This window comes from Myotis yumanensis, unplaced genomic scaffold, assembly GCF_028538775.1.
Source record: "Myotis yumanensis isolate MYYU_CA2020_CCGP unplaced genomic scaffold, mMyoYum1.0.hap1 SCAF_2, whole genome shotgun sequence".
Classification (NCBI taxonomy): domain Eukaryota; kingdom Metazoa; phylum Chordata; class Mammalia; order Chiroptera; family Vespertilionidae; genus Myotis; species Myotis yumanensis.
In genome coordinates, this window is record NW_027223753.1 from 16015405 (window position 1) to 16029713 (window position 14309).

General features: G+C 45.2%; 1 protein-coding gene across 1 annotated transcript in view; it reads right to left on the reverse strand.

Moving 5' to 3' along the window:
* AUNIP (aurora kinase A and ninein interacting protein) overlaps positions 1–14309 on the reverse strand; it is a 29382-nt gene that overhangs the window by 2689 nt on the left and 12384 nt on the right. Inside the window, exons 3-5 of the mRNA XM_070404399.1 lie at positions 12562–12652; positions 12255–12429; positions 171–297 (exon numbers count right to left, since the gene is read on the reverse strand). Coding sequence (XP_070260500.1) covers positions 171–297; positions 12255–12429; positions 12562–12652 — 393 coding nt within the window. The remainder of the gene's footprint in view (positions 1–170; positions 298–12254; positions 12430–12561; positions 12653–14309) is intronic.

The following is a 14309-nucleotide window of genomic DNA, read 5'->3' on the forward strand; positions in this document are numbered from 1 at the left end:
AATATGTTTGTAAAAGTATGTATATATTGCTTTTCAGAAGGCGATGATTTTGTTTTATAACCTCTTCTAATAGGTGAGCTATGCACTGGTGTCACTTATAAATGTTCCAGCATGAAAAAATGAATGCACTCCTTTTTGCTCCCTGGGTGCGCCCAGGCAGGTCACCATACCCGACTGCAAGGTGAAGAAGGAAGCGATGCTGGTCTGCCGAACGCCTGCAGGTGGAGTTCTTGGAGTAGCCTTTCTCTCTCTAGGCAAGAGTGGTAGCATTTTGGTGCTTGACTTCATTAAATGTATCTGAAAATTAGGAGAAAAAGAATAGAAATTATTAATATCAAAACAGTTGCCAGTCAGGAGAAATTCAGTAAACGCCAGTGACCCCTCACTGGACCCTTTGGACTCCCCTCAGATCCTATTTCCCAGGTAGTTTTTGCTGTATATCATCTTCCATCATTTCCTGCAATACTGATGGTGTGTTTTTCTCAGGAATCACATATTCCAACTATAGCCCAATCTTTCTGCTTCCTCATGGAAATCAGGCTGACTAAACAAACAGGGTTTGTTGAAGGGATTCTGAGGATGAATTTACAGTTACAAACAATGATTCTCCATCAGCAGCAATTGATGCATTTCAAGTTTTCAAATAGTCACACGGTGGTTAAGAGCGTGGCTCCTGAGTCACACAGCTTGGGTTCAAATCAATTCCAATTCTGCCTCTGCCACTTAGCTATATGACCCTCTGCAAGTTGCTTAATCTCTGTGTCTCATTTTCATGTGAGAAATGGGGTCAAATAACATTACCTATCCCATTGGACAGTGATGAGGATTTGGTGAGTTAATTCACGTAAGTCTTACACAGTTCCTGGCACTCAGTAGGAGGACAGGGAATGAAACAGCATCGGTCTTACCATACTTTCATTTCAGGCCCCTTTATACTTTACAAAAAAGTATGAATTGGAAGATGGACCAAAGAGGTTTTGGAAGTGTCAGCTTTTATAACCTCATCCTTATTTAGTGTGGTTTTTTATTTCTATTTGCTTGCTATGGAATGCCTGAGAACTAGTGAGAATAGGGTTATATTCAATTTAATTTGGCTGTAAAAGTCAAAGAAGAAATGGGATTTACCAATATTCATGCAGCAAGTTAGAAGTAGGCGTGAAACCTGAACCCAAATTATTAATTCTAGCCCAAAGCTGACTTCATTTTATTTTTATATTTGGAAATTAAAAACTTAAGTGGTTGAAATGAAAAAAGAAATCCTGAATTTAAAATTCATACTTTGACTTATAATAGTGTATAGAACTCTCCCTTTTACCATACAAAACTAGAAATCTGGATAAGTTACATGAAACAACTGGCTTTAGACAATGGGTAACATTCAGTGCAGGACTGTGATCCCTGAAAAGGATTTTTAAGAAGGAAAACAAATAAGGTGAGCCCTGTGACAACCCTAGTTTTCTGTTTGAAAGAACTTGCCAGACTACAGTGTATAGAGTGGCAAGAGTACCACATCTTGCCCTAACCCAGTGGTCGGCAAACTGCGGCTTGCGAGCCACAGGCGGCTCTTTGGCCCCTTTAGTGTGGCTCTTCCACAAAATACCGACTTCTGCACATGGGCCATGAAGTTTCAATCTCACTGTCCGTGCGCGCCCGCACGTGGTATTTTGTGGAAGAGCCACACTCAAGGGCCAAAGAGCCACATGTGGCTCGAGAGCCGCTGTTTGCTGGCCACGGTGCCTAACCGGTTGGCTCAGTGGAGAGAGCGTCGGCCTGTGGACTGAAGGGTCCCAGGTTCGATTCTGGTCAAGGGCATGTACCTTGGTTGTGGGCACATCCCCAGTAGGGGTTGTGCAGGAGGCAGCTGATAGATGTTTCTCTCTCATCGATGTTTCTGACTATCCCTCTTCCTTCCTCTCTGTAAAAAAAATCAATAAAATATGTATTTTTTAAAAATTAAAAAAAAAGGTACCACATCTTGCTTGATGAATGGAGTAAATTGTGATTAGAATTTGAGGAAGCTGAGGTGGCTGGGATTTGCAGCACAGAGAAATACATCCAGAAATCTATATAGAGATCCCTTGAGTCTATTACTGAATACTAACCTACACATGTGTTAGGTGACAACCCATGGGGCCAAAGAAATGCCAGGATTGCAAACTGATTAATTCCCAGAGCTCACACAGGTCTGGGATAGTTTATAGCCACAGTAGAGAGACCTCCTTAAATTTGGTGGAGTTCTCAGAAGGATCACCCCTAGACTTAGAGCTAAACTAGCCCTAGTGCAAAAGCTATTCCAAAACAGCCTTAACAAAGCTTAAAAACAAACATTTACAGTAGCAAGCTGATTAGCAAGTAACTATTTACCTAAACAAGTTTCAATATTCTTTAAAGACAACAAAATCTAGACACCTAAAAATGTAGCACTGAAGTTGCTAATATACAATAAAAAATTACTAGATATGTGAAGACGCAGGAAAATATTTTATTTTTATATTTGGAAATTATAAAAATTTGGGGTGAGGGGAATCAGTTAATAGAAACAGACCCAGGGATGACAGAATTAGCAGACAAACCTTAAAACATATATATATATATATATCTCCCTAATACGCAAATATACCAAACCGGGTGGAACAACCGGTCACTATGATGTGCACTGACCACCAGGGGGTGCTCGCGTAGACCATGGCAGGCATCAGCGGTGGCAGGATGGTGGAGCGGGTAAGTGGGGGCGCCAGACCAAGGCAGGGCACCGGTCACTATCATCCGGCGAGCCTCTAGTGGATACTGAAAATTCTTTGCTCCTACGTGCCACAGTCCCACTGGGTGCTCGCACCTGCTGCCGGCGCCAGAGCCACTGCTCACACCCACTGCCGGCACCCAGCGCTGGCCCCGATCACTCTCGCGGCACTGGCCCCAATCGCCATTCAGGGCTTCTCCACCAACCCCTGCTCGTGAGGGGCAACTGGGGCAGCAGCCGCCACTCGTACTCGCTGCTGGCACCGGCCCCAATTGTTCTGTGCCACCAGTGGGTGTGATCGGGGCCGGCGCCATCAGCGCGTGGGAACGGTGGCAGCAGGAGCAGGGCTGCTGGCAGATGGGGGCCGAAGCAGGAGGGGCCAGGCAGGGGCGCAGAGGATGGGCTGAGACCCACCCCTGTGCTCACCGCAGCCTCGAGGCCCACAGGCCCTTTCAAGGTGCACGAATTCATGCACTGGGCCCCTAGTTTAATATAAATATGCTCAAAGGTTAGAGACTACTGAAGAACATAGCAGTGAACCTGAAGACAATATAAACTATTCAAAATGAAGAGAGAAAAAAAACTGAAAAGAATAAAAGTTTTAATGATCTATGGGATATCAAGCATACATATAATTAGAATTCCAAAAACAAGGCAGATGAGAACAAAATATACTTGAAGAAATTATGGGTAAAATTGTTTTTTAATTTGATGAAAACTACAAACAACTGTAATTGACTGTCTTTGTCAAAGATGGCCAATACAAGATCTCCTATTTCACATGCTCTTATAATGTGAACTTGCCACTCCTCCCATCAAGTGGTGAGATCTCACCTTGAATTTGGTTCTGAAGAACTCTGTCACTACCTGACAAAGTATGATAGAAGTAACAGTACATGATTTCCCAAACGAGGTCACAAAAATGCCTTGCTTTCTTAAGATGCTCACTATTGGAACCTGGCTACCATGCTATGAGAAGTCCAAGCAGGCACATGAGTCTCTAGATTTTTATGAAACATACATCCTAGATATATGAAATAATGTGTTAGTATGTGAACAAGTATTTGAGCACCTATGTGATAACTACTGGGAATATAGTGATGAACAAAACAGACTGTTTCTGCCCTGGTAAAGCTTATAGTTTAAGGGGGGTTGTGGGGGGGGGGGGGGGACAAACTAATAATAGCTATTAAAATTACTACAAGTAGCCCAGCTGGCGTGGCTCAGTGGTTGAGTATTGACCTATGAATCAGGAGGTCACAGTTCGATCCCCAGTGTGGGGCATGCAGGAGGCAGCTAATCAATGATTCTCTCTCATCATTGATGTTTCTATCTCTCTTTCCCTCTCCCTTCCTTTCTGGAATCAATAAAAATAAATATTTTTTAAATTTACTACAAGTATGCTAAGTCCCATTGAAAAAACAAAAAACTACTGTTTATCAGATGACAAACAGTAAGACCTCAATTAGCAAAACATGTAGTAATAAAGCTTTTCACCAACATGACCATACTTAGCAGGAGTAAATGGGACGTTTATTCCTTAGGTCAGAGTGATGTCCTGAGTGATGTTGCCCCAAATGTAGATTTCTTAGAAGGATCCACATTTATTTCAATGGAATGTTAAGACTGAGTAAGAACAGGTCATCTGGAACTGAGAGGGGCCCAGGCTCAAAGTCCTTCAGTAGGTTATCCCCCGCCTCAAAACAAAGGCAGCCCCAGTGTATACAGTATGCCTGTCTAATAGGCATAGGGTTCCTATAGGATCAAACCCCCTTGGTGAGCCATAACCTAGGTGTTAACAATTCTTACCCTATAAGAATGCCCTAAACAATCCAATCTCAAGGAACATATTCCCTCCAAACCAAAGAATCTCTCGTTCTTTGGTATATCACATTCATGGTCCCATCAAGTTTTCTTCTTTCAGAGTGGTGGAAGGAAAAACTGACTTCCTACAATGACAGAGCTCCTGCTCTTCTTGTATTATAAGTATCCTCTGTGATATTTTCTTATAGAATGTGATGTTTTTTATTTTATTTTTATTTTTTGGCTGCAAATCATCCCCAAATTGTGACCCTTTCTTATACTCCACAAAGTATCAAAGCAGATCTGGGATCATATACTTCACTCCTCGTTAGAAAATGTTTTATTCTTCCACAGAATTTAATTTCAGTTTAGCCTTCATTCTATCTTTTTCTCTTTTGATTATTTACCTATAAGCTTGTCTTCAAGTCCTGCTTTCAAACCAATTTAATTCCTTTATGATTCATGTGGCCTTTAGTACAAGTCTAGTACATAATTTGATCCAACTTCCTTTTTTATAATGGTCGCTCTGGTCTTGAATTTATATATAAGTCTCACTTTCCATATAAACTAACATAGTTGTGAAATACATGAATGTGTGTATTTCATTCTTTTTGCCATACTACCGCCTTTATGCTTCCCAGGGCTCATACTGATTTCTTCCTGCTTCTAGTCACTGACAGCATCATCACCAAGTCCCCCCTTCCTCCTTAATCTCTTATAGCATTAATTTGATGACATTTTGAACAAAAACCTTTTCCAACCAGTCACTATCATGCCTCATCAAATCAGGCTGAAAGGATGTGCTATCTAATAAGGAAAGTTATTTAAGGAGTCTGACCAAGAAAAGCTATCAGGATTCTCATCATCTCTAGCACTATAAATAAGCTCTGTTGAATTAGTAACAAAGTTTTAAATCAAAACTTACTTCAACCTTTCCAAACCTGCAAAACAAGTAACACCCTACCCTAGTTCAGGATTTCATAAACTCTTGCCTAGTCCTAAACTATTACCTACCTGTTCAATCAGTCCCACATATAGATCAATCTTCTTAAAGAACAACTGTGATCATACCGTCACATTGTCTGTCAATAGCTTCTCTGCTACCTATAGCATAAAGGGTGGACTCTTAGACTGCACACATTCATATTCCAGTCTACCTTTCCCTCCATTACCAAAAACCCTTCATGCACCCTGTATCATAATACTGAGCTAGATGCCAGTTCCTATTATGGCCTCCACCTTCCTCACTTTGTGCTTTACACAGAAGGGCCTTTTTCACACCCAACTCTGAAATGCTACATATTCTTCAGCTCATCCCCAAACATTTCTGATTCCTACAGCCATATGTGACCTCTTCCTCTTTTGAACTTCATATTTATCACTTGATATTTCAAGACTTCTCCTACAAAACCCTAGGATCAACATTTGACTCACTTTTCTTTCTATCCTCCACACAACTAGCTTAATATAGTAAGTACTCAATTCAATAAATATTTTACAAAGAGGATGGGTATATAGGAAGGATACATTCCTGTTTCTGTTTTATATATACCTACTCATTACATTTTCAACATCAACAACGCTGTCAGAAAACACTAACTAAGGCTTTTCTAATACTATGAGCAAAGCTAAGATGAGCTCCTGTAACTGTAAAACTGATGTCACACATAAGGTCCAAAACAGAGAGGATGAAAGGGTACAGTCACTGAAATTGTGAATGTTTACTCTCAAGGTAATCTAACAAATTACCAAAGTAATCTAGAAACTGATATTTGAAAGAGAATACAGAGCCCAGAAATAAACTCTCAGAGAAGATTCAATGTGAATTGACAGTCTTTTCAATAAAACCAAAGGCAACAAAAGAAAAAAATAAATTGGAATTTATCAAAAGTAAAAATCTTTTGTGTCTCAAAGGACACTATCAAGAAAGTGAAAAGAGCCCTAACCGGTTTGGCTCAGTGGCTAGAGCATCGGCCTGCGGACTCAAGGGTCCTGGGTTTGATTCTGGTCAAGAGCATGTACCTTGGTTGCAGGCACATCCCCAGTGGGGAGTGTGCAGGAGGCAGCTGATCGATGTTTCTCTCTCATCAATGTTTCTAACTCTCTATCCCTCTCCCTTCCTCTCTGTAAAAAATCAATAAAATATATTTTTTAAAAAAAGAAAGTGAAAAGACAACATATAGAATGGGAGAAATATTTGCAAATCATATTATCTGATAAGGGATTAATATCCAATATATGTAAAGAACTCCTACCCTAGCCAGCTTGGCTCAGTGGTTGAGTGTCGACCTATGAACCAGGAGGTCACACAGTTCTATTCCCAGTCAGGGCACATGCCTGGGGTTCGGTCCCCAGTAGGGGGCGTGCAGGTGGCAGTCGATCAATGATTCTCTCTTATCACTGATGTTTTGTTTTTTTTTTAAATTTTTTAAAATATATTTTATTGATTTTTTACATAGAGGAAGGGAGAGGGATAGAGAGTTAGAAACATCGATGAGAGAGAAACATCGATCAGCTGCTTCCTGCACACCCCCTACTGGAGATGTGCCCGCAACCTAGGTACATGCCCTTAACTGGAATCGAACCTGGGACCCTTCAGTCCGCAGGCCGACGCTCTATCCACTGAACTAAACCAGTCAGGGCTCACTGATGTTTCTATCTCTCCCTCTCCTTTCCTCTGAAATCAATAAAAATACATTAAAAAAAAAAAAAAAAAACTCAAACAAACCTGTGTTTATTTCATAGCTACTTCAGGAAGCGGCAGGTTTCTACATTGTGTAAAAGGGAACCTTTAGTATTTTGCTATGGGCTGGAAGTCTTAAAGTCAGAAAAACAGGAACTAGTTGGGGAACCGAAGTTTTAAACAGGACTCTTTGGGAATAAACTAATGAGGCAGGAAATGGTATCAGTGACTGTGGTCATAAGGTTCAGGCCTCCAGAAATCAGAGGATGGTAAGGGCCTAGAGATCTTGGAGAGAGGATTCCCACCATACACTAGATCAGCAGAACAAATGTTTTCATCATTAACAGCATGAAAGAAATGGAGCCCTGGCAGGTATTGTTCAGTGGTTAAAGCATCAATCAGTCTATGGACTTAAGAGTTTCCAGTTCAATTCCTGGTTGCAGATTCTATCTCCAGCCTTAATCGATGTGTCTCTCTCATATCAATGTTTCTCTCTCTCTCTCCCCCTCCCTCCTTCAGGTGAGGATTAAGGGGGGGGGGGGAGGGAGGGAAGGAGGAAGGAAGGAGGGAAGGAGGGAGGGAGGGAGGGAGGAAGGGAGGGAGGAAAGAAGGGGTGTAATTTGGGGTGACAGAGTTGTAGACCTAGAGACAAATTACTGGACTCCTCTGTGGGTTACTCCCTTTCTCTCTCCTGAACTCTTCCTAATTCTCTTTCATTTCTCTCCTCTTTCTAAATTAAACAAGTATACAGGTTTTCCACTCAGCACATGTGTCATTCCAGAATGTATTCTAATAATAAAAGGCTTATTCCTAATTCAGGAGTAATAAATACCCATTGCACATTTTGATCATTTTTTATAAATATGTGTATTTTCCCACCAACCATAAATTAGTCTTTTCTTCTATATTTGGGGAAAAAACAGTCACCATTCTATCTGTGCTATAATATGATACAACTTATACTTTTTTGCTTGTTAATTCACAAACTAGAGAAGAACAAAAAGATTACCAAGGAAGCAAGATAACTTTAAACTACTAATTTAACAAGCTTAGTTAACACAAGGTGCTCTCTCAGGAATTCCTGCATTGTAGAAAATATGTTTCAGGTTTCTGAAGTGATCCAAACTTTAACTATTATATAGAAGGGAGAGACTTTTGTATTTACTAAACAAAATCATAGGTTTCATAGTCTTAATTTTAAAAACAGATACATTCCACTACAGACCTAGTGATTCCACTTCTAGAAATTCATCCTACAGATACATTCATATATTAGTATATGCAAAATAATGTGTGTATAAATTTTTCATTACAGAAGTGTTTTTAATAACAAAAGATTGGAGATAATTTTTCGTCAGTAAAGGACTGGTAAACACACACACACACACACACACACACACACATACACACACACACACAATGCTATGGACTGAAATGTATCTTCCCAAAAGTCCTATGTTGAAGCCCCAACCCCCATAAGTCAGGATCTGTCCATGTATGCCCTCTCACACCTTTTAGATCTCATTCACTCTTGTCTGCCTCATTCTGTTCAGCCATGCTGGCCTTCTTGCCAAATATACACAAATCTCAGAGATATTGCAATTTGGTTTGACAAGAACATTCTGAAAAGTCCTAAATTAAATTGCAGCAGGCCAGAGAATGGAAGGAAGAGACAAGAAGGGGTTAATCAGTTAAAACTGCAGGCAAAAACCAACAAGACTGCTTACATTCCTGAGTGTGAGTTGGAACTTTTTTTAAGTCCACACCAGAGAGAGAAGAGGAAAGGGAGGCAAGGGAGAAGGGGGGGAAAGGGGGAAAGAGAGGGAGAGAGAGACCAAGAGACCCAGATGTGCCTGACCAGGTGGGAATCAAACCAACAAACCTTCTGTGCTTGGGAGGACGCTCACAGCCACCCATGTGTGTGGTGGAACTTTGAATTAACTTCCAGGTGGCTATTTCTGTCATTATCCAAGAGAACAGCCAGGTGCAATTGAACCCTAGAGCCATCTCATCATGCATATGCATGAACTTTCTGGACTGTTGCCCATCCATCCAAAGGAGCAAACACTTCCTCCTTACAGACTGTGCTTATCCCAGAACTAGCTCCCCTTCCTCTTCTCCCTCTCCCTTTATCTGTATAGCCAATGTAAATTCTTTCCAAACAACTCACATCTCTGTATGCGCCCCAACCAGGGTGGAACCCACAACCTAGGTTGTGCCCTGACAGGGAATCAAACCCAAAACCTTTTGGTGTATGGGATGACACTCCAACCAACTAAGTCACCTGGCAGGACAACCCTTTTTTTTTTAAAGATGTTCAGCTGTGGAAGTTGAATTTTTTTTTAACAGCTTCTAGACCACCTCAATAAAATGAGAATCAGAACTGTAATCTTTTTGCTAGCAGAGGATTTTGCCTTCAATTTGTAAAAATTGCAACATCTGAGAAGAACAATTTGTATCTCTTTCTCCCCCCCATCTCTCCCCCACTTTCCCCCTCTCGACCCACAACATGCACCAAGGAAAGGCCATGTGAGCACACAGTGAGAATGTGAGAATGTGGCCATCTGAAAGACAGGAAGGAAGTCCTCACCAGAACATGACCTGAACAGACTACAACAATAATGTCTCATGGATACACTGCTCAATGGGTACTGTTCCATGTAATGGAATGCTATATAGTCTTTAAGAAGAATGGAGCAGCTCTTTATGAATGCATATGAAATGATCCATAATGTGCAATAAGTGAAAAAGCAAATTGCAGAACAATGAATAATATGATCCTACTTATAAGAAAGAAAATATGATTTGCTTGTAGATGCATAGAATAACTCTAGAAAGATACATAAGAAAGTCATGGCCTCGGAGATGGGGAAGGATGGTTAGGACTATTAGGGAGATACTTTACTGTATATCCTGTACATTTTAAATTATGTACCATGTGACTGTATTACCTATCCCCAAAACTTTAAGTTTAAATAAAATTAAAGGAGCAGGTGGCTCATTTGCTACTTCTCAAAAAATGGCTTTAGTTGTAAGATGTGTTTGGGTTTTTTTCCTCTTTTTAAAAATATTTTTTTATTGATTTCAGAGAGGAATGGAGATAGAGAGATAAAAACATCAATGATGAGAATCATTGATTGGCTGCCTCCCACACCGGGATCAAGTCCACAACCGGGACCCGGGCCCCAACCAGGAATAGAACTGGCGACCTCCTAGTTCATAGGTCCACACCCAAACACTGAGCCCTGCCGGCTGCACTTTTTTGTTTGTATTGAATTCAGAGAGAGGAAGGGAGAGGGGAAGAGACAGAAACATCAATGATAAGAGAGAATCATCTACCTCCTGCACGCCCCCTACTGGGGATCCAGCCCACAACCCAGGCATGCAACCCAGGTATGAATCCAGACATGTGCCTGGACAGGAGAATCGAACTGTGACCTCCTGGTTCATAGGTCAACGCTCAACCACTGCGCAACACCTGCCGGGCTGTAAGAGGTTTTTTTTTAAACAATACTCAATTGTTTTTACTCAAACAAGCTGTAGCCACCCAAAGAAAAGACTGTCATTCATGGTTTAGATTAGGTTAACGGTCCAGTGGTTGGCAAACGCATTAGTCAACAGAGCCAAATATCAACAGTACAATGACTGAAATTTCTTTTGAGAGCCAAATTTTTTAAACTTAAACTATATAGGTAGGTACATTGTTATTAACTTAATTAGGGTACTCCTAAGGCTTAGGAAGAGCCACACTCAAGGGGCCAAAGAGCCACATGGGGCTCGCGAGCCGCAGTCTGCCGACCACTGGGTGGTTAACCGTTAACCACCTGGTCTTGAGACTATTATCCAAACTATCCAGATTCAGCACACCTGGCTAATCTCAAGTCCCGTTCGACCTGCTCAGTTAAATCTTCCTTGTTAATCCCAAATCATGATGATCCCTCTCGTCTCTAAAGTCCCATTTCCCTTGAAACCACCCACCTGGGCCGATACTCTGCCTTTAGTGTAGAAGAATAAGAACACTGGCCTCTGCACAGTAAGAACGGGGCTTGAGCCCCTGCTTACGTGGGAATATTTCTTAACCTAAGCCTCGATTTTTTTTCATCTTTAAAAAAAAAATAACGGCAGTATCTACATCACTGTGTTTTTGTGACTACCTACCATTAATGAGACGGGGGATACTTCAGCCAAGGGCACCTCCTTTCTTCCCACTCTAGAGCAAGAATCCTGCCTTCAGTGTGTTCTGAGCCTCAGTTTTCACGTATAAAATGGGTATCATTAGCCTCCCTCCCACATAAAGCTGCACCAACAAGATAACGTGTCTGGAACACTCAGCACCATGCCCAGCACAAAACGCTCAATAAGCACTGAAGATGACCTCACACTTTTGCTCCTTTGTAACGACTGACACAGAATCTTGAACGTGCGGCAAACCTGGGTGTGATGTCCAACCTTCCCGGTTGGACGCCCGGGCGGGTGGCCGCCTCGGTCCGCAGGCCCCCCGGCGATGGCGCCGACACAGGTGACGCACATTCGGTGTTTAGCACCGTGTCCGGCATCCGGTGGGCGCTCAGTAAGCGCGGGGCCGCTCCCTTCCCGTCTCTCCCATTCTTTTCCCCCTGAAGTTCCTGGTTCTCTCAGGTAGACCGCCCGCAAGCCGGCGGCTACTCATAATGAGAAGATCCCAATACTTCAGCCTTTTCTTTCCTTTTTTTCTGTTTCTTTCATTTTCAATATTGCCATTATTGCAGGGCCGCCCCCCCGTCTTCAGCCTCTCCGGCCGCCTCAGGGCTCCCAGTCCGAGGAGTCGCCCCACACCTCCGAGTCCCAGTCTCTGCGAATCCCTCCCGTCCGCCCTCCTCCCGCCCTCCCCGGACTCCATGTTTCCCGCTTCTGCAGACTCCGCTCCCTCTCGCCTTTGCATTCCCAAAGCTGTCTCCTTCTCAGTCCCTGACTTTGCCTTCAACACCTCCCGGTCCCCCAAAATGTCCCTCCCCGCTCCCAAACACCTCTCGCTCCCCACCATCCCACCTGCACCTTCCGTCTCTTCAGCGCCGCCGCGTCCAGCCACACGCCGCAGGCCTCCTCCGGGTCTGAGCGCCCCATGCCGGCTGAGGAGGCCTCGCTCGCCTCCCGCCGGTCGGTCTCCAGCCGCCTCGGGAACCGGCACCACCGCCTCCGCCAACGTTCGGATCTCGCGCCACCGCTGGGGGCGGAGCTACGTCGCCGTCCTGACGCAGGCACCGCCCCCAGCGTCTGCTCCAGCCGGCCCAGGCTCCGCCCCCTTCTAAGCCCCGCCCCACGCGAAACGACCACCGCTAACCCATCTTCTCCTTACCCTTTTCTCTTTGGGAAGAGACTTCGTATTCTTCTCTCTTCATTCAAGGGTTGTATTCCAGGAAATATGCTGTGTGGACGCGTTCGCGACTCTGCACAAGAAACGTGCATTTTCTTCTTGCTGAGTTAGTTGTACTTCCTTATTGCAAACACTAGAGGCCCGATGCACGAAAATTCGTGCAAGAGTAGGCCTTCCTTCCCCCGGCTGCCGGCACCGGCTTCCCTCTGGCACCCGAGACCAGGCTTCCCTCTGGCCACTGGCAGGCACCCAGGACCCGGGCTGGCTTCCCTTGGGCTGCTCACAGGCACCTGGGACCTGGGCTTCCCTCCTCCGGCCACAGGCAGGCACCAGGAACCCAGGTGGCTTCGCTCCAGCCCTGGCTTCCTCAGATGTCTGGAAGTCCCGTCTAATTAGCATGTTACCCTTTTATTATCTACTAGAGGCCCGGTGCACCAAAATTTCAAAAATTTGTGCACTTGGGGGGGGGGGGTCCCCCAGCCCAGCCTGTGCCCTCTCCCAGTCTGGGACTCCTTGGGAGATAACGACCTGCTGGCTTAGGCCTGCTCCCGGGTGGCAGAGGGCAGGCCCAATCCCTAGGTACAGCCCCTGGTCGGGCTCAGAGCAGGGCTGATTGGGGAGTTGGGGCACCACCCTGTCATGCACAGAGCAGGGCGGATCGGGAGGTTGCGATGCCACCCTCAGTCACACTCAGGGTAGGGCCGATTGGGGGGTTGGGGCACCGCCCCCTGTCACACTCAAGGCAGGGTCGATGGGGAGGTTGCGGTGCCACCCCCTGTCACACACAGAGCAGGGCCAATCAGGTGGTTGGGGCGCTGCCCCGTCACTCACAGAGCAGGGCCCATCAGGGGGTTGGGGCGCTGCCCCCTGTCACTCACAGAGCAGGGCCCATCAGGGGGTTGAGGAGCTCCCCCCTGTCGCTCACAGAGTAGGGCCGATAGGGGAGCTGGGGTACCACCCCCTGTCACACACAGAGCAGGGCAGATGAGGGGGTTGGGGCACTGCACCCTGTCACACTCAGGGCAGGGCCGATGGGGAGGTTATGGCTCTACCCTGTCACACACAGAGCAGGGCCCGTGGGAGGGGGGGGCGGTTGGGGCGCCTCACCCTGTCACACACAGAGCAGGGCCGATCAGGGGGTTGGTGTGCCGCACCCTGTCAAACACAGAGCCACAGGGCAATCAGGGGATTGGGGAGCTCCCCCCTATCAGGCACAGAGCAGGGATGATAAGGGGGTTGGGGCGCCTTCCCCTGTCACGAACAGAGCAGGGCGGATAGAGAGGTTGTGGCCCTGCCCCCTGTCGCACACAGAGCAGCAGGGTGATCAGGGGGTTGGGGAGCTCCCCCCTATCAGGCACAGAGCAGGGCTGATCAGGGGGTTTGGGCGCTGCCCCCTGTCACGCTGATCCCGGTGCCGGGAGCCTCGCTGCTCCGCTGAATCCGGTGCCGGGAGGCATACTACCCTTTTACTATATAGGATAGAGGCCTGGTGCATGAGTAGGGGCTGGCTGGTTTGCCCTGAAGGGTGTCCTGGATCAGGGTGGGGGTCTCCACTGGGGTGCCTGGCCAGTCTGGGTGAGGGGCTGAGGGTTATTTTCCAGAAGCGGGTAACTGAAGCTCCCAACCGCTCCTTTTTTTCTTTTTTTTTTTTTTATTCTGGGCCAGCTTTAGCTGAAAACATCGATACAATGTTGCAGTCCGGCTGGCTGAAGGCAGGCTGACTGAAAGCT